Source organism: Mesocricetus auratus, unplaced genomic scaffold (assembly GCF_017639785.1).
Source record: "Mesocricetus auratus isolate SY011 unplaced genomic scaffold, BCM_Maur_2.0 Super-Scaffold_100006, whole genome shotgun sequence".
NCBI lineage: Eukaryota > Metazoa > Chordata > Mammalia > Rodentia > Cricetidae > Mesocricetus > Mesocricetus auratus.
The window spans coordinates 98,577,810-98,603,724 of NW_024429190.1; the positions used below are offsets into that span (position 1 = coordinate 98,577,810).

At 47.8% G+C, this 25,915-nt stretch overlaps 1 protein-coding gene across 1 annotated transcript in view; it reads left to right on the plus strand.

Annotated features, from left to right (window-relative positions):
* Wdfy4 (WDFY family member 4) overlaps positions 1-25,915 on the plus strand; it is a 229,913-nt gene that overhangs the window by 105,627 nt on the left and 98,371 nt on the right. The window contains 8 exon segments of the mRNA XM_040747730.1: positions 2,664-2,828; positions 5,622-5,825; positions 6,381-6,495; positions 8,004-8,167; positions 8,719-8,957; positions 11,288-11,409; positions 13,181-13,366; positions 14,975-15,111. Of these exon segments, the coding sequence (XP_040603664.1) occupies positions 2,664-2,828; positions 5,622-5,825; positions 6,381-6,495; positions 8,004-8,167; positions 8,719-8,957; positions 11,288-11,409; positions 13,181-13,366; positions 14,975-15,111 (1,332 nt within the window).

Below are 25,915 nucleotides of genomic sequence, written 5' to 3' on the forward strand. Positions count from 1 at the left end.
AGCCACTCAGTGACTGATCTAATACAACAAGAGTGCCTGCCATGAGAGCGACTGTTGCCAATCTCAGTAGATGAATATTTAAAGGGAGGAGAGACAAAGCCTGAAATTTAACCGTAAGAGTAACTCCAATATCTACTTCTGAAACAGTTGTATTTTATTTCTAGTAAGACATTTTCTTGTTTGCTATCACACCCTTGCCAAGCAGTGCCATAGATCAGCTTGCCTGTTCTTGAACTCAGTGTCGTAGAAGCACAGGGCCTGCATTCCTCTGCATCTGACTTTCACTCACCATCGCCTTCCGGGACCCACTCACATGGTTCCTGGACTTCATGTACTGAAGCTCACGTTTGTCATTGCTGAGGATTGTCCTATGTCGGACGACCACCACTGATGTTCTCTGGGTCCTCGTCATTTAGAAGTACCATGCATGAAGCTGTGGCAAGCCTGTAACCCATGTGTTTTGGCAGCAGCACACACTCCTTCCTGTTGGAACTATACTTAGGAGAGAAGTTGTGGGTTGTGACCTTACTTCTGTCTTCAGTGCCAAATTGTTCTCCAAGGTGGAAGAGCCAGTGTGCGTGCTCACCAGGTCTTACTCTGGGATGGTCCTGGCTGCTGCATGTCCTGGCCACGTTTTCTCTGTCAGGATTGGTGGGGTTTTTTGTTTTTCATTTTACTGTATGGGACAGTCTTGTGGAATCAATGGCATTGTCTCTACTCTGGGTATGTCAGAACTGAAACTGTGGAGTTGAATTCATCCAAGCAGAGTCCCTGGCTGCTGGACAGCAGGGGCGCACACATTCAGTATTAGTGCCATATGCCCTGACCTTCAGGGACCTCTGTTGAGTGTCAGATAAAATCCAAGTTCCTCTCTAAAAGCCTAAGTCTTGCATTTCTGACCTCATTTTCTAGCCGCTTCTGCATTTATCCCAGCCTAGTCACTGGAAAGCACCCACACAGCTACTCTCTCTCATGTCGTCCCCATGACAACAATCTTCTAAATCGGGCCTGTCATGGTCCTCGGTTGATGGAACTGGAACCCACGGTGCAGGGAGAGTAAGACTCACCCCAAACTCACCCCAAAGACATGGCATTATTAAGTGGCAGATGTTGGGGAAGTCTTATGTCAATAAAGCACTGTTGAGCCAATAGGAATCTAGATAGGTGGGACTAGGAGTCAGGGAGGACTCTGGGAAGGAGAAACACAAGAGAGTCAAGATGTAACGCCATGGGGGTAGGAAGCCCGGAAGTATTCTCAGGTAAGAGAAATACTTAGATTATTAAGGTCTAACTTAAGTCAGAGCTAGCCAGTAAGAAACAAACAAGGCCAACAGCTTCATAATTAATATAACCTCCTGTGTGTTTATTTGGGACTGATGCAGCTCTAGAACCAGGCTGGCGGGAAGGCTTCCCTCAAGGAAAAGCTTCCTTTTACAGGCAGAGGCAAGACTCCTCCTGGATGGAGCCCTGCGAACTCCTTTCTCTGCACTCACATCTAAACCCAATGTTGCAGAACCCACAGAAGACCCAGATGCAGGCTGTTGTGGGGATCTGTCTCCCTGCCTACCTGCTCCAGACCATCTCAAACTCACATGGGGCCTGGACATGTGATTCCAGGGGCCTCCCATGTCTTGCCTTTTCCTTCTGCATACATTAGATTTTAGTTTTCCAACGTGAGGACAGTCGGGACCCTCTAGAGCACTTAGCAGGACATTCCCACCCAAGCACACCAGGTCAGGACCGGGGGACAGGTTGCTGGGGAAATAAGGAATCCATGTCTGAGACAGGATGCAGCTGAACCATGAGGACTCCCACAGGAAAGGCACCAGTGTCCACCTGTGAGTCATTTGGTGGAGGCTGAGTGTTGATTATGTGCGTTGGTGCTGCAATGCAGGGAATAAGCATAAGGTTGAGGCCAATCAATTTGAAGTTGCAGGCGTCTGTTCAGAAGAGAAAGCCTTCAAACAGTGCCTGGGGCAGAGGTCGACTTCTAGATGGGGAACCGAGGTCCAGGAAGGCACTGGGATCAGTCAGAACTCAGGTGGAGGAGGCTCAGTCGTGTAGCCTGGAGCAGAGGAGAGGAGAGCAGTGTGGGAGCCGTGGCCAGATTCACAGCACTAGGGATCAGCTCGGTACAACACGGAGCAATCGCCTCCAGGCCCCTGGCTAGAGGGATAGCTAGGTCTCTTCAGACAAGGTAGACCCAGTGTGGGTCAGGGTGGAGTCTCTAGTGGGGAAATTGGCCCTGGGCTGAGGAAGGCTGGCCTGAACACTGACAGGTATATTCCTCCTCGAGTCCATTAGAGCATAGTAGTGTGGGGACACTGTAGACTCTAGTAGATCTCCCAGGCTCACTCTTGACTTTCACATACTGGGTAGTCTTTGGTGGAGTGAACCTTTCCAGGTCTGTTTCCAGCTGCAAAACAGAGGTAAACATGGAACCTGTTCCCTGAAGGTTTTGGGGTGAGGGAAGGATTGTGTGTAAAACACTTAGTGCAGTGCCCACACCTGTTTTGTGACCAGTGCCTACCGCCACCCAGCTGTCTTAGGCAGCTGCCAGCAGCATGTCCTACGGAGTCTCTGGGATTCTGGCTCCTCTCTCCCTCTGCCATGCTGCTGTACGCTGTGTCCTCCATGCAGTGTCTCACAATGTGTGTCCTCAGCCCCCTGCAGGTTCAGGAGAGAGTGCCTGGGAGCAGACACTCCCCAGCAGTATTCTTCAGTTCCTTGGCCTGGTGCACCGCTCCTACCCCCAGGACCCAGCATGGAGGACCCCTGACTTCCTACAGACCTTGGCCATCATCACTTTCCCCCTGGAAGCCAAGAAGGTAGGACTTGCCTTGCTCTGAAGCCCCAGGGTGAGCAGTTATGAATGCCATCATCCTTCACGGGTGAAGGACCGAGTACCTCCCTGCCTCCCAAAGTTAAAATGCACGTTAAGCAACTTGACTGAACACAGAATAAACAACATGGGTAATTTTCCCTTTCTTGGCTGAGGTGTAGCTCAAGGTCAGTTTCAGGAGTCCAGTTTGTTTGTTTGTTTGTTTGTCCTTTTTAGTTGTTAGAAATCTCAATACTGAGATATTTGATCATAGTTCAAATACAAATATAGAGGGCGTATGTACCACCCTGGTACTGGGGACTAGGGTTCCATGCCAGGGGCCTCTTGCCACCCGTGCCACAGACAAGGAATGGGTAGTGATATTGCTTCGCCTTCTGTCTCTTGTTCTCAGGACTTTTCGTTTCTTCAGCCCCTTTGGACTTGATCCAAGTCTTTTCCCAGGCAGTAGGTTTGTGAGGGTCCAACTCAGAGCCAGAAGGACCCAGAAGAGAAACGGAGGTCTTGAATCTTGATTGCTGGAAGGCTAGAACAGGGGCTTTGGGGAGACAGGTGGGTTCGAGGCAGGGGAGCAGTACCAGCAGGTCAAAGGTGTGTGAGTCAGAGCTGTGCGGGATCATGTGGGTCAAAGCCTTGGGGAACTGGGTGAAAGCAGGAGTTGAGAGTTGGGACAGAGGATAAAATACAGGATGAAGGGCAGGAATCTACGGTCTGTTACGACACTGGAGAATTAGGGAGCTGTACCGTTTGTTTGCAAACTGTAGCAAGGGCTAGAAGGGCGTATTGGAAGCAGGACCCAAGACCCTTGACTTTCACAGAGTTGAGAGCGGAACGGCTGGCTGTGCATCACCGCACGCTAAAAGCTAGTGGGGTGAGTGAAGCACCCCAAACCATCCCCTTCCAGAGGTGTGAGCACTGTGACAATGCTGATCTCCCGAGTCCCCTGGCACACAGGTCTGAACCTGGTGCTCTGGGTAACCCAGCAGCCCCAGATGAAGTTAGTGCCAGCTAGAGAACACAGAGACTCAGAAAGCAACATGGCCCTTTGTGTCCTTGGGCTGAGTGTGGGGTCCTGAGCCCCATCTTGCCCAAGGGTGGCAAGATTGAGAAATGCTACCTTTCCCAGGGTTAGTAAGTGGCAATCTTCCAAGCCTGTGTCTTTTCCATTATGGTCAGCTTAAAATAAATAGCCGACAAGGACAAGAGTCTAGTCAGTGCTCTGTACCGATGGGCTCTGTATTTGGAAGTGTTACCAACCCCAGATAGAAATGCTATTAGACTAGTTTTTATCTGTCCCCAACATGCGCCGAGTTTTTTCATTATTATACCATAAACAGTGCATTTTAACAACATTTATGTTACATTAGGCATTTATGTGGAGATGATGAAATATTAGGACGGGGGGGGGGGTTGGGCAGGTAGTATATGCAAACACGCTAACACTTTCAGGAAAGGTTTTGGGTATCTGGGGACTTTGGTATCTTCAGGGGTTCCTAGAATCAGCATCTATGGATGCTACGGGACAAGCACATTTAGTTTAAATAAAGAGATCAAAGATGCATAAAAAATGTGAAAGCAATCGCACACTGGTTTGACAAATTCACACAAACTCAAGTAACTCACTAGAAAAGTCAGAGTAAACAATCCAGAAAGACACCCCACAGCTGACTGCAGCTGAGAGAGACCCAAGCAGGGAGAAGGACAGTACCCTCCCCAGTGGGTCTCAGGCAGGGAACCAGGCACTATGACCCCAGTGCTGCCTCAGCCTGTTTCTGGACTAAGTTTGGCCTCTACTGAGTTGGGGGACATTTAGCCCAATACACTCTGACGCAAAGTGCTTCCTCCACACAGTTACCTGCCATTTCTGTGGGAGGGAAGCAGAGGAAGAAAGTCCCTCTCTCCACGAAGTCATTCCTCCAGCCAACAAACATGCCAAGCTAGCCCCTTCTTAGGGCTTCTGCTCCGCTCCTGAAGTACTCCTTGTCCTACTTGGCTTCGACTAAGTCAACCCTGCCAGGCCTTTGTTGCACAGACAATGCGACAGAACCTCCTCTTGCAGGCGGCCGGAGGCCAAAAGCTTTCCATTTGCTGTGAATTTATATGGCATTTTTCCAGTCGAGGCCGCATGGAGCTAATTAATGCAGTCACCACCTCCCTAGGTGCCATTAAATTCATTTTATGGCTTAATTAAGAATGGCTGCATTAATTTTATGAATGAGCAAAGGGAGGTGTCAACAGATGAAGGCACATGAAAGTTCACGGGGCGGGAGTCGAGAGTCCCTGGCCATGTGTCCTTGGGTGTGTGGTTTGGCCTCCTGGCATCTCCGTGTCATCCTGGGCTATCTAGGGGAATGAGCCCTGCCTGGTTTGAATTTTACAAATCTTCAGTGAGACCCTAAATGCTAGACAGCTTTGGAGATCCGGGGAATATTCTCTATGTCTGCTTCTCAGTCCTCACCAGGGGGTGCTGTCTGTCAGCATTAGCAGGGCTGGGGCAGGTGGAGAGCTCTGGGAGCTGAATCCCAGAGCCAGACACCATCATGGCCAGTATGGCATTCTAGACCTCCTTCCTGGGCCCTGACTCCGTGGCTCTCAAAGTGTAGCTCAGACAGCTGTGGCCACGTTACAAGCAATTTAGTCCCAGGTCAGTCTTATGCCTCTGCAGAACAGGTTTCCATGCAGGAGCTGGGCTACAGGAGAACCCTGCCCGCATTTTGCAGTGGCATGTGGGAAAAGGCTTCCAGGCAGGGCCGACCATGCTGCTGTGTCAATTGTCTTCCAGGAGGCAACGCCTGAGTCCTCTAGAAACCCCGGCAGTCCTGGGGCCTCTGCTGACTCCGACAATACTGCTGAGGGGTTCCAGGCTTCTCTCAAGTCACATCCAGCTCGGAGGCAGCTGAGAGAGTTCACACAAGTCCTCCTGAGGGAGCTGCTGCTTGGAGTGTCCAGCCCCAAGCAATGGCTGCCCTTGGAGGTGCTCCTGGAGGTAGGTTGGGAGGGATATTGCTGGACTGTGTGCAGTGGGAGGGGCTCTCATAGGTAGGGTATTCCCAGACTGAAGACACCAGATAGCTGCTGGAAGATTGACAGTTAGTACTACAGGAGCCTGGTGTAGAACCTGTGAACCTCCGGCCTTGGGGGAGCAACAGATGTGAGGTCTTTGGAAGCCGAGTGTTTTGTGGAAGTGATTTGTAAGTGGGTACTTGGGAGAAGGGGAAGAGGAGCAGAATTCTGGGGCACATGCTTATTTGGGGATGGCCTCAGCTCTGGTCCCTGGGGGAAGTGGCATGCTGTGTCCCAGAGTCAACTTCACCTTGAGATACTTGCCAGGCACTCCTCAGACTTGCTTCTTCGCTCTGGGAGAGGGCCTCACCTCCTGGGTGAGTTGTCTGGGTCATCAGAGGTCAGTGTCTCGGTGCCTCAGAGAAAGGCAGTCATGACCAGGCTGCAGCTCACGCCCACCAGTCAGGCAAGGCATGTGGTCACTGAGAGGACACGATGATTCGGTGGCTGCCATCTCAGGCCCAGGTGGTGTTTGCAGGCCCCTCCAGATGGCGTCACCAGTCAGCAGAAGAGGGACTTCCAGTCTGAGGTTCTACTTTCTACCATGGACATATTCTACGGCACAAGTAGGGGCCGCGTGCCGACCTCAAGAGGTGAGTGGCTTCTGCGTTCTCTGGTTTCTGGTTTGGGCAGCTCATTGGTGGCCAAGATCCCAGGCTGAGTGTTGCCACCCCCTGGCAGCATGCCCATCTCTGCATGCGTCTTCAGCAAGAGTCTGTTGCCCTCTGTTGACGCAGAATCTGTTTTCTGTGACGCAGCTGTCATAGTTGGACTATTCTAAGGTCCAAACTCCTGCGTCTTCTGGGTTCAAATCAGTCTCCTCTGACTTCCAGTCAGAACTCATTACTTCAGGAGTGTGAGATAACTGAGCCTAACACACTCTGATACTTCTTAACCATGCTCATGACAGATTCACTGCCCAGTGAGCATTTCTTGAGTGAGAGGCCTGAACGAAGACGCTGCCACCATCCCTCAACACTTGAGACTTTAGTTACACGGTGGCTGAGGCTTCTTCTCAAAATCAAGCCCATATCTGCCCCCTTCCCCCCCGCCATGTTTTCTGAGCCACAGTGATCCCATGTCACACAGCTTGCCTCTAGGATTTTCTCCTGCCACACGGTGTGGAAATCTATTTGTGTCTCTTGCTTTCTAACCAGAGGAGGGTAGGGGGTGGTATAAGCAGAGTGTTGACTTGGCAACCCAGTGTTTGTGTTGGCTCTACCTCTGGATGAGTGGGTTGGGGACCTGGACTGTGTGGAGGATAGCCTTAGCTAACTCAGGCTTGTTCTGGGAACCCTCTGAGATCTGCACACACTGGGCAGCACGCTGCCTGCTGTGAGATCTCCACACTCTGAGGACAGCACGCTGCCTGCTGTGTAAATGGGTCCGGCTGTCTGCTTCCTGATACGCTCTTTCCTCAGTTGCTCTAGTTTGCTTTCCATACTGCGATAAAAGATGAAAGCCGAACGCTACTTGGGAAGGAAAGGGTTTGTTTGGCTTAGACAGTCAACCAATGAGGGAAGTCAGGGGAGGGCATAGAAGAATGTCTCTACTGGCTTGCTCCCCGTATATTGCTCAGTTTGCCTTCTTATTTGCCCAGGGTCATATGCCCCGGGGCCCCTATCACCCTCAGCGGGCTGAGCACTCACATCAATCACTAATCAAGAAAAGGCCCCGCTGACTTGCCTGCAGGTCACTCTGATGGAGACAATTCCACAACTGATGTTCTCCTGCCCCAGATGACACTAGCCTGTGTAAAGTTGACTAAAAGCCAGCCAGTACATCAGTCCAACATAACAGCATAGCCTTGGGTCCCGTTCTCATCTGCCTAATGATTCAGCTCTCTTGTTTTCACGTCAGAGAACCCCCAGAAGAAGGATTCTTCTGCTTGTCTTCTTATCCCCCAATATTTATCACTAGCTGGCTTAGTCAAGATCAGCTTGCTTTGAATAAATATGTGTTCACTGCACACCTAGAGATCCCATCTTCAGAACATCAGAGCACACAGGTGACCAGGACATGATCACCACAAGGGATTTGTAGACTGTGGATGGAGAAGTCCATCAGACTCTAACATCAGTCTGTCTCCTTACCCCACCAGGAAGTACAGAGCCTCAGCCAAACACAGAAGCTGCTGCTGCTGCTGCTCCTTCCCTTGCAAACATTTCCTACTTCGCCCAGAAGCTGGTGGAGAAGCTGAACAGTGGGATGTTCTCAGCAGATCCCAGGCACATCCTCCTCTTCATCACAGAGCACATCGTATGGGTGAGAAGCTGCCTGCTGATGAACTGGGAGTCTCCTGGCTCTGCTGGCTCTTCCGCCCAGGGGTTGAACGAGAATCCAGAATAGGTAGCGGGGAAAGGTGGATCTTAGAGTACAGGGCTCTTCAAGCCCTCAAGTGTGATCTCTCAGGCCCAGCCCTGCTCCCCCCCCCCGCACTCTACACCCACAGCCCTTAGCCAGAGGACATTTCACAGAACTCCCTCCCATCCTGCAACTCTACGGTCTTTCTTCCCCTCTGGAGTGATGTCCTGAGTCACTTGCGGAGGTGACATAGGTACTGCCTAGGGCTGAACATCCAACGCCACTTAGTCTCCTCTTACAACCAGTGTTGAGTCTTTGTATCAAACGTTGCCCTCTCTATAAGGAAGCTTCTCTGACATAGTAACTTTTGGATGGACTCAACCGTTGCCCTCTCTATAAGGAAGCTTCTCTGACATAGTAACTTTTGGATGGTGTTGTTTCTGTTGTGAACCGACTCAGCTTGTAAAGTTACGGGTTTATGAGTGCGCGTGTGTCTTATTTTGGTGGTGCAGGTCATCGAGAACCCGTCTTCCCAAAGGGACACCATCATGAGTGCTTTATACAGCAGTTTGAATAAAGCCATCCTGCACTGCCTCTCCAAGCCGCAGCAGTCCCTGTCTGAGTGCCTTGGCCTCCTCAGGATCCTGGACTTCCTACAGGAGCACTGGGACATTATCTTTGCCACCTATAATTCCAACGTCAGCTTCCTGTTGTGCCTCATGCATTGTCTTTTGCTGCTGAACGCAAGGAGGTAAGAACTGAGGCTTTCTTCTCTGTGCCGGTGGTCAGTTCAGAAAGGCAAGCGCAGACCGGAAGGATGTCTGGTGGAGGTCCGTATAAATGAAAGCAGCTTTCTGTTTAGCTGGATAACTGAAGCTGTGTGCGGTGTTGGGTAACAGCCAAGCCATCCCCAAGTCCGTGGGACTGAGCAACTAGAGGCATCAAAAAATTTTTTTACCCATTTCTACAATTCTAAGATATTGAGTTGATTTCACTTTTTGAGGCAGAAGATGCAAACATTAAGCATACACATTGATTTTTTTTACATAGCCAGATTTCAGAAACATTAATATTTGATAAATGCAATCTTAGTATGAAAAAATTTCATAATTCAATGTACCATACAAGCTAGGAATAATTTTCTTTGGCACACAGTATGTATGGGATTCAGAACAATATCAACAAACACACTTGCCTAAGAAAAACCGGCATACATTTGTTGAATAGGTCCTCTTTCTAGAAGTCCCATTTGACTCTACGATGCTGGACCCTATGCGTCATCTCCCAGGACATTTAGGTGGAAGATATTTATTCTTTCATCTGAAATGCTTGGTACCAGATGTGTCTCATATTTGGGATTTAAAATATTTTTGGAATAATTGCATATATTTCTATCTATATATGTATCTCCCTGTATATATAATGTGCATATGCGATGTGTGTAAAAGGAAATATAATGGGTATGATACCCAGAAGTCTATTTCAAATACACCTTCCATGTAGGGCCAGAAAGTAATTTTGTACAGCATGTTTGTTTCTGTGGGGAGCCAACACATGAGGTCAAGTGGAGAATTTTCCACTCGCAGTATCATTTTGCTTTGAAAAGCTTCAGATTCTGGAATCCTTTGAACTCCAGTTGCCGGGCAGGGGATGCTTGGCCACACCAAGCCTGTGACTGTGGCTCGTCACCAAGAAAGCTGTGCTGAGTGCAGTGAGAATAGACAGCAGGCCGTTAGACTTGGCCTTGTCACTTCATCTTTCCTTCCATTGTGGAGACGGGGTCTCACTACGTAGACCAAGCTGCCTCACACTCACAGCAATCCCCCTGCTCCAGCCTCTTGCATGCTAATATTACAAGTGTTCACTAGCTTCCCACCATCTCTGTGTTTTATTTTTGAGAAGCAGCTTAGTCTAGCCTCAAACTTGCTATGTGGCCGAGGTTGGCCTTGAACACCCGATCTTGTTGCCTCACGTCTATGGTCCTATGATTATTTGCATCTATCACCATGCCCAACGCATCTTTCTAGATCACACTTGTGTCAGTATAAATTATAAGTTTAATCGCTACGACTGACTCGGGTTAACTCTCTCTAAAAAGCCAAGTATTGTGCGGGCATCTGGTTCCAGCCCACAGGAGGTTGAAGCAGCAAGATCATGAGGTCAGGATCTGCCTGGACTAAGTGGAAGCCTGGGGAAGCCTCCATCCCAGAGGGGGACTTGCCCTTCATTTGGAAAACATCCGTTTTCAGTGTATGGTTAACTCAGGAGGTGTTTCCTTGACTCTTTTTGTGGGAACCCAGGCGAGGGGACTGGAATATCCTTCTCCATACTGGAATTGGCGTTCTCTCCAGGACCTTCTGTAGAACATTTTGTTCTCTAAATTTTATTCAATAGTGGTAATCTTTGGACATGGGCAGATTTTTTATTTCTATGTTTGCTACTTTAGATTTGGACTGCAGATTGTAAGTACCTTTTCTGCTCTGGAGGCTGAGAAGGGCTTCCAGAAGAAGGCACGTGGCTGTAGCATGAACGGGGCCACCACAATATGAGGTTTCTGGGGAGTTCAATGTGTGAATGATTGTGTTCCCACTAGAACTGAATTACAAAGTGTGGGGCCCTGACAGAATGAGAATATGAAATGTATATTTACAAATTACTAACGTTCTCAAGATGATAATAACAGAGTCCTTCAAAGTGTAAGACCCGGTGCAGATGCAGGCCCTGGAACCTAGCCCCGGCACGGTGGGGTGACATCAAAGTCCAACAGAGTCAAATATCAATTTTTTGGGAGTGCTGGTTCTGATGACAGGGAGGAGGCAATAAAGATGAACCAGAGGCTCTGCTGGAGGCACAATTAGAGTTTCATAAGCTGGGACAACCTATAATGATAAGGCACTTTCCTACTGACTGGAAAGCTATCAGCTGTGGACATGATTATGACATATTGTTCTTTTAGATTGACTTGGCATGCTTTTCTATGTTGATATATTCTCAGTTTTAGGGATTGCCTCTTATAGTAAAGAACCATGGTGTGGTCCTGAGGAAACTTGAGTTTACAGTGAAGTTTTTCTTGTTTACTAGTTACCCGGAAGGATTTGGATTGGAGCCCAAGCCCAGAATTGCTCCTTATCATCAAGTCTTCCTTTCTCCAAATGAAGAAGTGAATGACGAAAAGGAGGAAGGCCTCCCAAGTTTGAGTGACGGTACATCTTGCTGGGTTTTCCTGCTGGGTTTTCCACGTGGGAATGGAGATGGAGGGCAAAGGCGGCCCTGTTGCATTTTCCCATTGACTGCTCCCAAGTGAAATAGGCAAATAATATGAAAGAAACTTCCAGAGATCTAAGGGAACCCCTAGAAAATCCTAGCGGGGTGAGATAGCAGGGCAAACTGGGAAGAAAGGCATTGGAGTGATCTGTGTAGGCTTGGTAGAATAGAGAGGGATGGATGAGAGGATGGATGTACCAATGGAGGGCAGAGGGGTGGATGACAGGATGGAAGGGTGGGTGGGAGGATGGATGGATGGGTGGGTGGGTGGGTGGGTGGATGGATGGATGGATGGGAGGATGGATGGATGGAAGGATGGGTGGATGGATGGAAGATAAGATAAATGGATGGATAAAAAGATGGAGAGAAACTTAATTTACTTTAATCCATTGATGCCTCACTCTTTTTTTTTTTTTTGGTTTTTCGAGAGACTCCTCACTCTTAATTGAAACTGACATGCCATCTCAACTAGTTCAAGCTACCTCTCCGTTTTGTTCCTCAGAATTATTAGTTTATATAAACACCACAGACACATGCACACATGCACACACGCACACGTATACATGACACTCACACCCGTGTGTCTTGATTGAGCTGGTCCAAACTTCTGCCACTTGACTTGAAGTCTGCACCGTTTGTCTTGTGGCACCTTGTAATATAAAACATCAGGGTGAGCACAATTGGACTGTGGTCGTAGAGGCACCTAAGCCTTTCCAGTTTCAGAAGCTTGTGGCTTTAAACTTTGTGGGAACTGTCAATTTGCAGCATGAATGGCTCCACTCTGGAATTTGGTAGAGGTGGAACAGGTGTCCATCCCTGCTGGGTTAGCAAAGAGACTAGACCTGAGGAGTGCCTCAGTCAGTAAAGTGATTGCTGAAAAGGCATGAGGATCTGAGTTCTGGTCCACAGTGGCAAATGTCTGTAATCCCAGCACTAGGGAGATTGACACAGGAGGATCCTGGGGGTTTACTATTAGCCAAACCAGTTCAGTTAGAGAAAGATAGAGAGTGAAAGACATCCAACATTGATCTTTGGCCTCCACACAGTCACACATGTCTGGATGCACACACACGCATGTACACACACACACACACACAGACAGAGACAGAGACAGAGAGACTCTAGGATATTGACACCAAGAGGGACCAGTGGTTTAAGACTGGAGGAGTTTCAGATGTACTTCAGGGAACTAGGGACTTGGGTGTACCAGGCAGACTGGCTGCAGACATGTCTAAGTGTCAGATAATCCATAGCACTGAGAAGGGCGGAGTCTGAGAAGCAGATCCAATGCGAGGAAAGAAGACTGGTCCACCTGGGACAGCCTTGCATTCCCCAGGGAGGCCAACACCAATGTGTCTAGTTAGGTTGAGAGGAGGTGCTTAGGGTACCCCTAAGCTACTAAGGAGTTACACACAGGATATCACTGGTATCGGACAGAATCGGAGCTTGGAGAGAGATTTCCTGATCTCCTGATGTCATTTTCTAGATTTGGGCATGAGAGGTGAGCATGTAGTTAGATACGGGAAGAAGGAAGACTCCAGTTGACATGGATGTTGGTATCTTTGCCTCTACATACTGACTTCTGGGGGGTGGCCACTTGCCAAGCTGAGGCAACCGTCAAGATATCATGAAGTGATATTCTGTCTTGTGGCCCTCTTGGCCCTATGTGGGGCAGGCCACCCTCACTGTGCCATGTCCTCTCTTTGTTAGTCCAGCACAGCATCCAGAAGTCCGTGCGGGCACTCTGGCAGCGACTGGTGGCACAGAGGCGGCAGACACTGGAGGATGCCTTCAAGATGGATCTCTCTGTGAAGGCTGGGGAACGCGAAGTGAAGATTGAAGAGGTCACCCCACTCTGGGAGGAGACGCTGCTCAGAGCCTGGCAGCATTACTTAGGTCTCTGTACGCTCAAGTCGTGGAACCCCTGGGGTCCCCTAGGGCCACAGCTAGCAAGGTTCCACTCAAGGCCAGAGCCGTTTCTCCTCAGGGCTGGACGCAGGGCCAAGGCGTTTTCTGTTCCATACCTTTAGTGGGCGTGACGACATGACTGAAACATTGCTTATCTGTCCTCACAGAGAACGAATGCTGTGCTTGCCCGCTGGTAGAAAGGACGGCTGGAAGTACCAACCAAGCAGGCAGTTTGCGACAGTCTCTTCAAGGGACTGGTGACTGGGTCAGGGGTCTGGCTAAGACTTGGGAGATTGGAGCACTAGGTCTGGCCTTGATGATCACCTCTCAGCTTTGAAATTTTGCTCCATGTACCTTGAGCTTCAGGCTGTGTACTGTCACTTCATGAAGCGAATGACTCCCCTTAAGATAGTGGCAAGAGAGTGACCAAATATTTTGCTGTCATAGTTACCAATCCAGCAATGAGATTTTAATTTTGCTTTGGGGGAGGTTTTGAGATGGCTTCTTCAAAATCCACTGTGCTTCTTTAAAGTCTTGCAATACTGCAAAGTTAGGCCATCTTAAGACTTAGCTGTTAGCATGTTGATTGCCTTTCCATCCAGAGGCCTAGAACCCTTATCTAACTGGCCTTCCAAATTGTTCTGAAAAAATGTGTGGCTATGTCTGTCTTAGTCCATTTGTACTGCTTGAATAAGAGCATAAGTTAGATAACTTATTAACATAAATTCAATTTCTTAGAATTCTAAAAGGCAGGAAATCCAAGATTTAGGTGTATGAGATTCACTGTCTGTCAAGGGATCTGTATGCTCCAAGTCAGAACTTGTTGCAATATCCTCCAAGGTCTGTCTGAGCTGCTGTGTCTTTACTTAGTGAAAGGGATGGATGGATAGAGAAAGCCTAAGCCCATTTCCTGCAGCCATTTTAAAAGGCATTCATCCGTCCAAGAGGACAGAGCCCCGTGACTCTGCCACTTCCCCAAAGACCCTTCCTAGCACCACAGCAGGGATGATGCTACAACATGAATTTTGGGGTGCGCATGCTCAAGCTGTAGCATTATGTGCACGTGTAATTTGGAGTCACGATATCAGATTGTACGCCAAAGAGAAGGGCAATAAAGCAAGACGCATATGGCCATGCAGATACAGAGGAGCACAGTGCTGAGATTTGACTCTGAGGCTCTCTTTGCCTAGCAGTCATGTACTGAACACTTCAGATTCTTTAAGCACATTATTTTAGGCCACCCTCATGACATCCAGAGGGTCTGGATCCCTCTATCCCCATGTCATACTATGAGAACACATAGGTTTAGTGACTCCTGGAGGTCACCATCTGTTCTTATGTCTCGCTAGACACCCACAAGCCATGGAGCCAGGAGTTTGGACCAGGTCTAGGGACCCCACAGGCCACATATGTTTCTTAGTGAAAGGAGCATCAGAAGACAGCAGCGTGTGCCCACGGCGTGGGCTGCTTCCCATTGGCAGCAGGCACGCAGCATCCGGGCCCTAGGGGCCCCTTTAGCAGCAGAGCCGGCTGTGGAACTGATGCACGCTCTCCCTTTCAGCTTCAGCTCTGAAATCTTCCTGTGTCCTCCCACAGCATCTGAGAAGAAATCGCTGGCCGGTCGCTCAAGCATCACGCACCACAGCAAAGTGACCTCGTGGAGTGGGAGTCTGTCCTCGGCCATGAGACTGATGCCAGGGCGGCAGGTGAAGGACCCCGAGTGCAGGGCAGAGGTGAGCCTGGGAGCCTTGTCCCGGGAGATGTCCCGCATGTCAGAGCCGCGTTGCGGCGTCTCCACTGTGCCGTCTGACACTAGCAATCAAGTCCACGATCTCTGAGTGTTCGAGCATGTGCATGTGGTTTCCCAGTTGGGGCCGTGTATAGAAAAGCCGGGTCTAAAGCTGGCATGGACTGTAAATGGCTGTGGGTTACTCTTCAGCACCAGGAACAGGTGTTCTCGGGATGCCTGCTTTAAAAAAAAAAAAAACGAATTCATTTTGAAACAAGGAGAACATGTTTAAATCTTTAAAATCAACTAGACTTCCCTGCACTGGCCACCCAGTTGGGATGGGCACAGAAGGTTCTGGAAGGAGAGAGTAGAAGGGTCCCCATTTCCCACTGAGTTGAAACTCAGCAGTCTTCACACCCCACATCCATCACTCATCTCCAGGAACTGCCTTTGTCGTTGCCAGAAGGCACAGTTCTCAGGTACATATGTACGCTGTGATGTCATAAGATAAGAGCATCAACTATTTGCCCTGGGGTCTGTTTAATTATTTTTAAAAATTAATTTTGATTATTACAGCTGATTACACCTCAGTGAGCAATGTAATTGATATTTTCTAATGTATCCCAAGGAACATTTTGTATAACATGCTTTTTGTTGTTGAAGGTTAAAGACTCCGTTATTGGTTTTTCCCTAAATATGCCCACATCATTAGTCCCTCCAGTGAGGAGGTCGCCATCTGGAAAAAGCAGCATGGAGACATTATTCAGGCACAAGTGCATGAAATTGGTGTTTTCACATCTTATGTCTCTCTTCTGGAAAGAAGAGGCTTATAATTAAAGGAGTTGGTACTGGAGGAAGCATTATTCATTCCATGCTATTCCTTATCATGTCAGGTCTGACAGCTCTATAGCACTGATAAATTGTTCCTGGGAATGAGACATATGAGGTGGGCTTCATCATTTCTCCTACCTCTCTCCTCTTCAGGAGAACATGTACTCTTCCTGACAGGGAAGCTGAACTTTGAGTCAAGGCTGATTTGATGGCTGTCACTTATTTTGATAGATGTTGTTTCTTCCCCCTTTCCCCTGGCCCCATGGCAGTCCCTTCTGGGATAAAATTGTGACGTTACTGTGGATGGCATGGTGAAGGCCTTAAGAGTTGGATAGAGGATGGGGACTTGGGCTCTCCTTGGGTCTGCAAAAGTCAGCTGGGGTGCTTTGGAAGTCATTTTACCACTGCTGTCTGCCTGGGTGACTCTCTAGTCCGCCATTTTTCTCCGTAACAGAGGATGTTGATTTTCCTGCCCACTTGGTTTCTGGATTTCAGATGTCCCTGTTTCAGAACAGGCTGAGAAGTTGCCTTTGCCCCTGGCGTAAGAAGGATTTGTTTCGGCTGGTGGTTTCCAAGGGTTCAGCACATGGTGACTTACTTGGTCTGTGTGCGTAGGTGGAACACTGTTGATAAACAGTAATGTGTGACAGGGAATAGCTGTTCAGATAGGCCTCGCCTCTTAAAGTCTCTAAAAGCTTCCTAGAATAGTGCCACCGGCTGAGGACCAAGTGCTTGACACAGAGCCCGTGGTGGCGGGGTTGAGGGAGGACAATTTGTATTCAAACCACACAGTAATAGGACACCGTTCTTTTTTGGCAGATGGGCTTTCATGATATGTGGTGTTGGTTTATATCACAGGAAGTCAGGTGAGGGTCAGGGAGACAAGGATGCTCTGTATTATCTCCACAGTTAATCTATAGATTTAAAGTCATTCCAAAATGCAGAGCATATCACCATCTACTGGCATGCATAGATAGAAAAGCACGGGCAAACGTAATGGGGATTTCTGGGCACTGGAAGACACTGAGGGCTGGTGGTGCAAGGGAGGTTACTTTAGGTTCAAGGCAAGAAGGGGAGAGGCTTGGCAGGTGGTGTAGGTCAGAGCGGCCAGGCAGGAAGAGGCCAAGGGTGCTGGCAGGGAGAAGACAGGAACTAGTGCCAGATAAGAAGAGAATGACCATGCTCAATGTGTCCATAGGTGCCAGGCTGAATGGAGATGTGTGCTGGGGTCTTGTTCATGTTCAGGTTAGGTCATGGGTGATGATGGTCCTGAGGCAAGAGAGTATCCAGGAAGCATCCCATCAGTAGGTGGAGAGGGCTATCGTAACAGTGGCTGAAATAGCCAATATCAAAGACTATGAGAAAATCCTAAGGCTGGGACGAGTGAAGACAGAAGGCCACCAAGGCCAAAGGAAACGACTCTGAGAAGAGAGGGGTCCTGGGATGTGGGAGGAATGAGTAAAGCTTGGAAGAATCTGTTGGTGATGAGGTAGATGAGACTCAGAGGATGTTGGGGTCCTTGAGGTGGGACCTCATCTGAATGTATGTGCCCGCCAGCCCAGGTCTTGTTGGGTGGAGCGTGAGCTGGACTTCTCACCACTTGTCTCTGGGAAATCACACGTGTGAATGTTTGTGCTTATGTACCTTCTCTTTAAGTGAATCATGAAACTAAATAAGTAATTGTGGAAGAGAGAGTTCGAATATATGGAACTGGAGGGTGAGAGGGCCTGGTTCATGGGTTCCTTGCTGTCCTTGCCCTCCCGATGAGGGGCTGAGGATGCTATTTCTGAGGCAGAACCGAGAGTGGAATGCAGGCTGCTGCTGGTGATGCTGTCACCTGGTTCCCTTGGTCCCTCCATATTTGGGAGAGGAAGCACTGCAGGGCAAGCCTCAGACTTCACTCCCTGGGATATAAAATTCCTGACCATGGGAGTTCAAGGGTTAGACTAGATTTTCAAGCATAGCTAGAATGGGCTTTGAAATGAAGCAGAGGTGTGTGATAGTGTAGAGAGTAAGCTGAGGAGGTAAAAAGGCAGTTACCAAGGCGAGCCGGAGTTCTCAGATGCCCTGTTGTAGAGAGTCAGAAATGTTGAAAAGTTCAGAACATTTGAAACCCACAGGTTATCACACTGAATATTATTACATAAACATACAGCAAACGCAACTTAATGTTTGCAGGCAAGAAAGACTTCCACAGGACACAAATGTGACATTAAGCGATGTTTTGGGGGCAGGTAGTCTAAAATTGGAAGAACACTAAAATACATAAGGACTTCTAAAATGGAGGTGCAGAGGATCTAGAGAGAGGGATTGACATATTCTCACTGGCCCGAAGAAGAGCCACACTCTACCTATAAGACAAGAGATGTGTGGGGTCCTGGAAACCAGAAACAGTCACTCACAACCTGAACACACAGACCTTCTGAGGGATTGCTGGAAAACTTGGTTTTGAGGAAAAAAGCATGAGGACAACAATTAAATAGAGTTATCTGTTAAGGAATGCAATCATCCACAAAGAAATGTTTGGAGGAGATGTGTTCTGAAATTTTAGTGGAGTATACTCTGTTGCAAGACATGGTAAATGGGACCTTGTTTATCTTAACTGTGATGGACCAGAAGGCAGGACCTCCTGACATGGAGACACTACATATGGTACTAAATTACCTTAAGACCAGGACAAGGAAGTTTCATTTATGGGACTTGAACCAAAGGGAACCCAGAGCCGACCACAGGTGGCCAGGCTGCTCTCCTGAACAAAGAAGTAGAAGGCTTTATTTTTTATTGATTTGAGGATGAGACTAAAATTTGGTAATTGTCCAGTAGTCATGGGGCATGGGGCATGGTTTCAAAACATGTGTATGTGTTGTGTGTATGGGTGTTGTGTGTGTGTGTGTGTATATGTGTGTGTGTGTGTGTGTGTGTGTGTGTGTGTGTGTGTGTGTGTGTGTGTGTGTGTATGCATAAAAGGTCCGGGTCTGGACCTTGTGATAAAACTGGGGAGCTGTAGGAGTTTGAGCTACCAAGAAAGAACAGGAGTAGAAGCAGCACATCTGGATCCAATAGACAACAGAGTAAGTTCGGCCTATGCTGAAATGGTGACTCATTTCTCAGATGAACGGTGCAGTGCGGATTGTTGCTGGTGCAGCCCAGTGCACTGTCTGTGTAGCTCTTTAAAGTCCCGGCTGGGTACACAGTTGCCTATGGCCAGTATCAAGGGGCTTGCATGCAGAGGCTGTGCTTTTAAAAGCTGGCAGCTCAAGTTTGTAAACCCCAGTGCCACCACCAAGGCACAGTGCAGTGTCACTAGGCCATGGGGATTCACAGTGTCACTAGGCCATGGGGATTCACAGTGTCACTAGGCCATGGGGATTCACAGTGTCACTAGGCCATGGGGATTTTGCTGCTCCGTTATAGCTTTGCAGACCAGTGACATACACACAGTTGTTTTACTCTAACACTGTCATGAATGTGTCACTAGAGTTTCATACAGCAGACATTTGCCAACAACAGTATCAGTCTCATCCTGGTGTCAGCGCCCAGAATACTGGGGACAATTAACACCAGGCTAAAGGAAGGCAATGACTTGCCTCCCCTCCTCTCCCCCAATTTAAGCAAGTTTTACTTGTCACCGTTTATCATAAGCCCGTTACAGGAATTTGAAAAATAGACATAAATGAACAAAAGCAAACACTGATACCTTTAATGATGTTTCTGCACCGAGTACATCATTTGTGAGACATCTTTATCTTCATAATAGAAGGATAATTAACATCACTAATTATCTAATTAAGTTCATTAAACATCCACCAACAGTGCACCGTGAAGTTGACATTATGTTCCACTGTCAACAAATGCTTTTGATTTCTTAGGAAGTAATTAAAATGTAAATTAGCATGCAATTATATGCACAGGGGAAGTTTTGAATCAGATATTCATTTCAAAACTGCTTAGAGCAACATTGTTTTTATTTTTTTCTTCGTCTTCAATAAAAATAATCATTTTGCTATTAGCAGTGAGTATTAAGCTTGCCATTGTGCTGTTCTGTTTGAATTACAGCAAGGACTCTACACCACAACACTCAACTTTGAGGTGACAGATTTGCTGCTACATTTAGTGATAGTTTTTCTTGTTTGATCACTTTATTTAAAGTATTTGCCTGTGGTTGTGCTCTTCATGTTCAAAGAATATCACAACTGATTCTTTTTATTTTTGAAAAATGTCCATAATTCATCATAATTCATATTTTAAATTCTCTAACCAAGCTTGCCTTTTAAAGACATTTTAGGGCCAAAGTTGAAAATGTGCCTGAGTGTGTGTGTGTATGTATGTATGTATGTATGTATGTATGTATGTATGTATGTACAACACGAATGTGCAGGAGACCATGGGAGCTAGGAGAAGGTTTCTGGTCCCCTGGAACTGTTGTTACAGGTAGTTGTTAGCTGCCCAGTGTAGGTGCCGGGGACCAAACCCAGGTCCTCTGTCCAAGCAGCAAATGGTCTTAGCATCTGAGCCATCTTTTTATCCTGTTTTTATACATCCTTTCTGTCAGTCATGTTTGGAGAACCACAGGATACAAATGTTCCTCTACCTACCCAGGAAAGAGAGAATGCACTTATCAGGCATGTGGACCAGTGGTCCCTGCTTCCAAGTTTATATTCTCCTGTTTTCTTGGGGAGCCTCTGGTTTCTGGTGCAATATTAGACCTGAAAAGAGTCCATAGGAGGACTAAAAGCAGTCACGTCCTGTGATTAAGTCCCTTCTGAAGCATCTGGGAGTCCCCAGACCCTGTTAGAGGAAAAGCTCCCCATGAAAGAAGCCTCTTCAACCATAGCCCCAAAGCCCTAATTACTATCTCCTAATAGAGCAGACATCCCGGGTACACCATGTCCTCTCTGGCATCTTTGTACATAATTTCCGGGTCATTTGAGGGTTCTGTTGAAGCTGTCTGCCTCCCTGGTACAGAGGCACTCATCCTGGTATCAAACTACCTCAGCCTCTTTTTGGATGATGACTCCAAAGGCAGTTGTATGGGATTCAGGTCTTTCAGGTTTAGATAGATTCAGATGAAAGCAGAGAACACAGGCGTCTAAGATGGTCTTGTTGGTCATGGCCTGGCTGTGACTAGAAACCTTGGACTAACCATCACTGTGGGTACAGGCAGATGTACCTGATGGTTGAAACCCAGAGCGGCTGGTTTTCCAGTGTTGATGGCTTCACTGAATGCATATTGAATAACGGTGGCCCCGAGATGGCTGGTCAGGGTGAGTGAAGCATCTCTGACCTGTATCCAGACAAGGTCTCCACAGAGAAGAGATGGTAGTCTATCTACAGCATGTCCTGACTTCTCCCTGAGCTCTGCAGAAAGCTGAGGGCTCTGCTGTGCTTGCCTCCCACGGGATGAAGGATGGCTTACTCTTGTGTGTCCATTAAAGCTGGACTCGCTCTAGCTCGTTCATTATGCAGACACTGACTCGCCAGCAAGATCCAAAACTGACAAAGGAATCTGCAGCCAAAACCAAACAGTGGCAACCTGATATGCAGTAAGTGTCTACCTTACCTACCCAATACAGCTTTCTATGCCATGGTTTTCCTATTGATTTATCCTTAAAACTTTTCTTCATGTAGCCTGTCTCATTCCTAACTTAAGCCTGCAAAATTCACCCACTAAATAATCTGCATTGACAGAGCTTGCCTAACCACAGCTGTTCGCCATCCTTCTCACAGCTGGCCGTACTCACCCTTGTCTGTACCCTTACTCAGGATAACTGCCACGGTACTCCATGAACTCTGCAGGAGGATGCTTCTTTGACTCTTCTTTTGATCATTCAGCCTGGCACGAAACAGGTTGCTTGTTTGGGGTGATGAGGCGAGAGAGCAAAGCCATTCAAGGGAGCTGGCACGGATGCAGTGTGGATCCTGTGAACTGGCGGTGCGCTCTCTGCCGGGGTCACCACTGCATGCTGAAGGATGTATTATTTCTAAATCATCCTTGGATAAGTCCCCGGGGAAAGATGCTCAGATCTTCCAAGACTTCTACCCAAGCATAGGCGGCTAATCTGAACAACACTCAGGATTAGTTACTGATTCTTTCCTTCCTTTCTGTGGTGAATTATTTTATCACACAGCTGAATCAGTTGCCCCTGATGGCTCTCATAAAGGAGTAAGAGTACAAGGATCTTAAGGCTCAAGTCTATAACACAGATCAGGTTATTTTTGAATGTACAGAAACACTACCAGGTGCATTTTAGCAGTGTGTAAACGGCATCACTACGTTTATAGAGAAGCATGCTACAGGCCCTAATAGAAGCAGTCCTTGTCACAGCAGATGATTGTCAGACAAAACAAAAGCTCAATGCATTAAAGATTTTGTAAATAAAACACTTGGAGCCATCTAGTTTTATAGTTCTGGCTCAAATCCCTTTGGAAACTGACTCTGTCCTTGAAAGGACAGCCATTCCTAGGGATCTCTCTGACTTCTCTGTAACCTTATAACCTGAAAACTGGAGTTATATTTGGGGCTAAGTGATCTTATCCCAGGAAATGCTTTCAATTTTTAGACATGAATTTTGGAGTGGGGTGACATACATTTGATTTCTCTAAATTCAATTAAAAAAAAAAACTTAAATGTATTCATCAAAGCAAAAAAAATTCTTTATTGTTCCCAAAGACGGAAGTGTCCCCAACTATATAAATGATAGGACGGCAGATGGTCATGGAGTGGAGGATCAGGCTGGGGCCCTCCTGAGGCATTGCTGCCATTCGCAACCCGCCAGGCGCCCCGCTAGCAGCCCGGCCGCTGGGGCGCCTGGCGCGTGAGTTACAGCCGCGTTCTTGTCCTGGGACCCATCTATTATGAGAAACCATTTTGGTTAATTAAAAAAGTCTTTCAAAGTCCCCGAACGGGAAGTTCGGGAAATGTCTTCGCTTTGCCGTTGTTGATGGGGGTGGGTGAAAACTTGGCTCGTTGGCCTGACAAAGAAGACAGGAGTTGAACATAGAGGACCGTGTGAGGAAAGTATAAGAAAGCCATCAAGTCTGGTCCTGAGTGGGCTGAGCATGAGACCCAGGGGCCCCTGGGTTCAAGCTTCCTACCCGGTCCTAACCTAACAGGGCACCAAGGCAGTGGCTGAGAGCTTCAAGGAAAAGGGAGAATGTACATGGACAAGCTTGGGCTGGACCAGTTGTGATTCATAGACTTTGTATCTGCAGACAATGGAGCAAAACAGAAAGACAGACAGGAAGCCAAAGGGAACCAGCCGTCCAGAAGCTAGGAGTAGAATAAAATAGCCAGAGGAGAAACTCATGCTCTGTCAGAAGGTTCTAGAAATCTTCTCAGCAAAGCGACAGTGGGATAAGAGCAAAGAGCCAGGCGCCAGGCTCCAGGGTGAGAGTGACCTCGTGTGTTGAGGACACAGACAGGCCCCTTTGGCTGAACGCAGACATCTGATGGAGGTGTAGGCCTGAAGCAGGGTGCTAGGGGGCCAAGCATCATCCCAAGTCCTCCAGGGTCAGAGAAGGACATATGTGTCTGTGAATCCCTCTGCTTCTGTGTATCTATCTCCACCCGTCTGTAGCTGCTGCTGCTCTTCTCCATGAGTGATTACTCCAGCATTTCACACACTCATCGATTTCCTACTGCATCTCAGGCTCTTCGTTAAGGCTGGGGGATGCTAAAAAAGAAAACAAGTATTGTCCCTGACAGTAGAGGGCCTCCTTTTAGGTAGTTAAAGTCGTTGTGGCACAGTAAGGTTTCTATATGACAACCTGGGCCTACGTGTGATGAGGGAGAACTCAGCCTGAGTTTTGAAGGGGAGAGAGGGTCTGAAGGAGGATTGGTGGGGAGAGAGTGGCCCCTCCAGATGCAAAGTGACAGTCATTTATGACCATCTGCCTGGGGGCCAGCGGGCAGTTAGGAATGGCTCAAGTGTCATGTCTGTTTTATGTGTTTATTTATATTTTGACTCACTTTCCAAATGACTGATGACACATTTGGATGAAGATACATTCAATAAAGAAATGAGATAAGCAAACATAATAGAAGAAGTCATTTCTGAGGAGTTAGGATCATAAACATAAAGTCTGTAAAGACTCCAGTCAAGCTGGGCTCCAGTCTAGTCTGGGCCCAGCTTCCTGGGAACCATTATGTACTGGGAGGTTGGAAAGTTCACACATTGATGTCTCACACACTGACTCTGCTTCTGCCCAGATGCAGAGTGTAGGCTTGAGACTGGGGAAACAGGAAGAACACAGCAGATGGAACCTGCCTAGCGCCTTGGCCCTGCTGCCGCTTGCCTTCACTCCCCTCCTGTGACCTTTCAAAGGTCATGTACAAAGGACTGTCTTGTCACTGACCAACAAGCATCATAAGGTACCATGATGTCTGGAACAGTCTCAAACCATTGGGTGAGAACTCCTGTACGTCTGGCATTTTTAACACTTAAGTCCTGCAGGTCTTTGCTCCTGCTAGACCCTCCCTTGGGTATTCGAAGGTCCTACTTGGGGCCTTCTTCTTCTATTGGCCAATCCTCTTTCCCATGCTCAAAGAGCACTGCTGCATCTGACAATTCACAAACCTTGTCTAGACCGACCATGGTCCTGGGCTGCTTCGTCTCAGTCTCATCCACTCTTTGCAGAAGAGTGTCAAGTCCATGTTGGGAAAATACTGTGCCCTGCTCACCTCTAGGCCTCTGGAGTCAGCACAGGGTCCAGATCAGGGGAGGCTCTTGCTTGCACATTCTTTTTCCCACAATGGCTGCTCCGGTGAGGACCCAGGCAAAGGGAGAAGGAAGCTGGTGGCTGACCAGGTGACTTGGTGACCTGGTGTGGATCAACAATAGGGAATGGTTTTGGTGAATGTCCTATGGGTAGGTGTGTGTGTGTGTGTGTGTGTGTGTGTGTGTGTGTGTGTGTGTGTGTCCCTTACAAAGCTCCAGCCGGGGCCCCAGGTATCAGCCAGGGCTGTCCTGAGAATTCAGAGCAAAGTTCCACTCTGGGGTGGAAACAATAAGCAGGCTTAGCTAGAGGTCCTCAGTAAGCCTAAAGAAGGCACGTTCTCCATGAATCCCAGCCCTGTTCGCTTCCTCTCTGTGAAATGCCAACAGAGTTGTCCAGGTGTTTCAATCAATGCCAGGTGTTACTTGGAGTGAAAGCACCTGCTATAGGCTGAGCCTCCTCAACCAAAACATTCCAAGTCCCCAGGCCTAAACCTTTTGAGCACCAACATTGCTCCGTAAGTGGGAGACTTCACACATGACTCCCTTTGAGGGGCTGCAGGTCAACACGGGTGCTTTGAAAACACATCAAATTTCCCATGAGGCTACACGAAGCATAAATAAGTGATTTATGAATGAGTTATCCACAGTATATCTCTTCAAGAATGTGCAAATATTCCAAAATCTGCCAAGTATGAAATCTGAATCACTTCTGGTATTTGCACGAGGGATGCTCCCAGCTCAGACCATCATAACACAGTGTCTGTGCAGGACAATCTCAACTGCAGGTGTTTATTCCTTCACTGGTATAGGGCTATAGAGGAAGGTTGATCTGGTTTTCTGGGGAGCTTTCTGTCCTGTCCACTTGGTGTCTATTCCTCTTAGGTGGCACTCTGAGGAACCGGGGATTAGGACACAGCTCCGTCCCTAATAGTGTCTTAATACATGTGTACTTGAGTTGCAAATTCTCGTGCTGGACTTGATATTCGTCTTTTACCTGGATCCTTTCCTGTAATTCCTGAATGTCCGTCCGTTCCTGAGGAGGAGTCTTGTGAGTGTGACCTCAGAGACACAATGGGAACGGGCTGTTAGAGAAAGGCCAGGATAGTGACATTTCTCAACTGTCTTGAGCCACACAGAGGCTCTGACACCCTGAGGGAGACGAGAGGGTGGGCTTTCTGTAGAAGCCTTGCTTCCTGCAATTTTAAAGTCTTCATTCTTGGTTACACTAGAGTGTTGGGTTTTTTTTCAAGTAGTCATTCT